Source organism: Octodon degus, unplaced genomic scaffold (assembly GCF_000260255.1).
Source record: "Octodon degus isolate 3935 unplaced genomic scaffold, OctDeg1.0 scaffold00160, whole genome shotgun sequence".
Taxonomy (NCBI): domain Eukaryota; kingdom Metazoa; phylum Chordata; class Mammalia; order Rodentia; family Octodontidae; genus Octodon; species Octodon degus.
The window spans coordinates 5,075,759-5,078,167 of NW_004524736.1; the positions used below are offsets into that span (position 1 = coordinate 5,075,759).

Consider the following 2,409-nt stretch of genomic DNA (forward strand, 5'->3'; position numbering starts at 1 on the left):
GATGAGTTAGACTTAAAACTCTGTGTGTGTGTGTGTGTGTGTGTGTGTGTGTGTGTGGTGGGGGGACACAAATTGAGTTATGATTTCCTTTGAAATTCATTGTTAAAGATAAAAATCACACCAAATAGGGTGTTTTTTTTTTTGTTTGTTTTTTTTTGGTACCAGGAATCAAACTCAGGATCCTGCATTTGTCAGGCAGGACCTGAGTCACTGGGCTAAATCCTTGGCCCAAACAGTTTTCTACATGTAGAAGATATCACTGATAACTAGCAGACCAGTCTACTTCAGGTTAGACACCATTTCAGCATCATGGTTACATCATAAGCAAAAATATCTGACTCAGATTTAATGTCTTATTATCTATATCTATATAAACAAGAAAACCCATGTACAGAAAGAATTATCTATGAAAAAAGCACAGATCCATGAGCTAGTGAGGGACCTGGTGACAGAAACAAGAGAACATAATTCATTCACACATTAGGACATATACTCCTGTAAAGACTGATATGTAGGCTCAAAAAATACTAACACAGGTCGTATTTCCTGATCCTTTACTTTTTTAACACTGCAACCCCTTCCAATTTGCCAGCTAGAAAGATTTCACTACCTCAAGGGCACCCTAATCTGTTCTCAGAAAGTTTGGCTAGAACATACTTTTCTTTCTAGGACCCAGTATGTGCTTCCCTCTAAATGGCTGAGAAGTGAATACTCACAAAGTGTGATCCTTTTTTATAACATAATCTTCTAAATGTTTAAAAAAAAAAAAAAAACTGTCATGCTTACAGTTGCTTCTGTCTTTTTTCCTAACCTCACAATCTCTAGTTCTTCTATCATCAGTCTGAGCCTCTCACCATGCTAGCTTTTCACCTCTGTATAGGCAGGTTCACAGTGTAAGTAGCCCCGTAACAATGACTAACGAGCCAGCAGGCCCTTGTTTTTACTTTTCATGCGGATCCATGCACATGACCTTGCAATTTCCACTTAATCTTTTTGGAATGGCATACCCTACTTATTTAGCTTCTGTTTTAGTTCCTCCAACTTAAAAAGCAACTATGTTTAATTCAAGTGTGTTGTCTCTATACAAAATCTAAATCTGTGCTACACACACAAATGCAAGCACACATAGTTAACACTCTTCTGAGTAGAAAAGCTACCTTCACCATTATTATGTACATTACAACTAAAAAACTGCAATAAGTCTTATGTAAGACAACGAGAACCAGTGGCCTACAGAAGATTGTTACTAGTCAACATATTAATGAAATACCTTTTAGCAAGCCCACAGCAGCTTCTGGAGATAACATGAAGGAGTCAAGGGATCGGGCAATCTCCAGGAGGCCATTAAAGTGCTGAGCCATGTGATCTCGGCAGACGGAGCAAATGTTATGAATGGCTTTAGCTGCCGCAGAAGCCAGGGGCTTTTCACACAGGCCTTTCATCAAATAGCCCAACACAGGGTCTAAAGAGTAAAGCCAAAAAGAGATTACACATATATGGAATTCAAGAAAAACTAAGAAGTTTTTGTATACATATATATTTTTAAAGTAAAAGAACTCTCAAAAAAAAAAAATATATATATATATATATTCTGCAACATAAAAACATAAAAACAGAGCTGATCTTATTGATATAGTGCCAGGCAACCCCGACTCCTGTCTGTTTCACCACCCACTTCCCTCTCATGATTACCTACTGTTCCTTCTAACTCTACCTATTCAGGGGCATAGTTTGACAAACACTAACTGAAGTAGATGGGCATCTAATTATTAAATATATATTTACTATAACAAAGAATAAAAAACTCAGAGAGTGACCATTATGCCCAGAAATCAGTCACTAGGTAAAACAGCCTGTAGCAGTGTTTACATCACCACTGAAAGCTCTAAAATGTTTACCATCACTGTCCTATACTAATGAGGATGACAGTTATATTTGTTTCTTTTTAGTTACAAAAGGCCTTAAAACATGCAGACAAATCTTTACCACATCTAAATGAACTGTTCACTGTGTTTATCTCTACCAAATGTAAATGTTGAAAGAAAGTTGGTTGAAAAGATGATTTTTTTCTTGAACAGGTAAATTCTCTATAGAGTAAATTCTAATCATTTTACTTTCCTTTAGAAAAATTTCAACTTTTTAGGGGGCCTGCCCCTTAGCTCAGTTCTTTAAGTGGCTGCTTCAACAAAGCAGTCAGGCTCAGGTTGCTGTGGTTCGATCCCCACAACTCAAGCCAGCCAAACCTGTCCTGAAGGCATTCGGAGCAAAAAAAAAAAAAGAAAAGTTTCAACTTTTTAACAGAAAAACTCTAAAAAACCCACATATGGTTAAACAGCATTTGATCATGACTGTATTTTTTTTAATTGTTGATTCATTCAGTTTATTCAGCAAATCTTTTTTTTTTTAAGA

General features: G+C 36.4%; 1 protein-coding gene across 1 annotated transcript in view; it reads right to left on the bottom strand.

The window, feature by feature from the left end:
- Positions 1-2,409, bottom strand: part of Tnpo3 (transportin 3) — a gene marked incomplete at its 3' end in the record, with an annotated part of 86,700 nt that overhangs the window by 27,496 nt on the left and 56,795 nt on the right. The window contains exon 12 of the mRNA XM_023702861.1: positions 1,271-1,462. Within this exon, the coding sequence (XP_023558629.1) occupies positions 1,271-1,462 (192 nt within the window). The remainder of the gene's footprint in view (positions 1-1,270; positions 1,463-2,409) is intronic.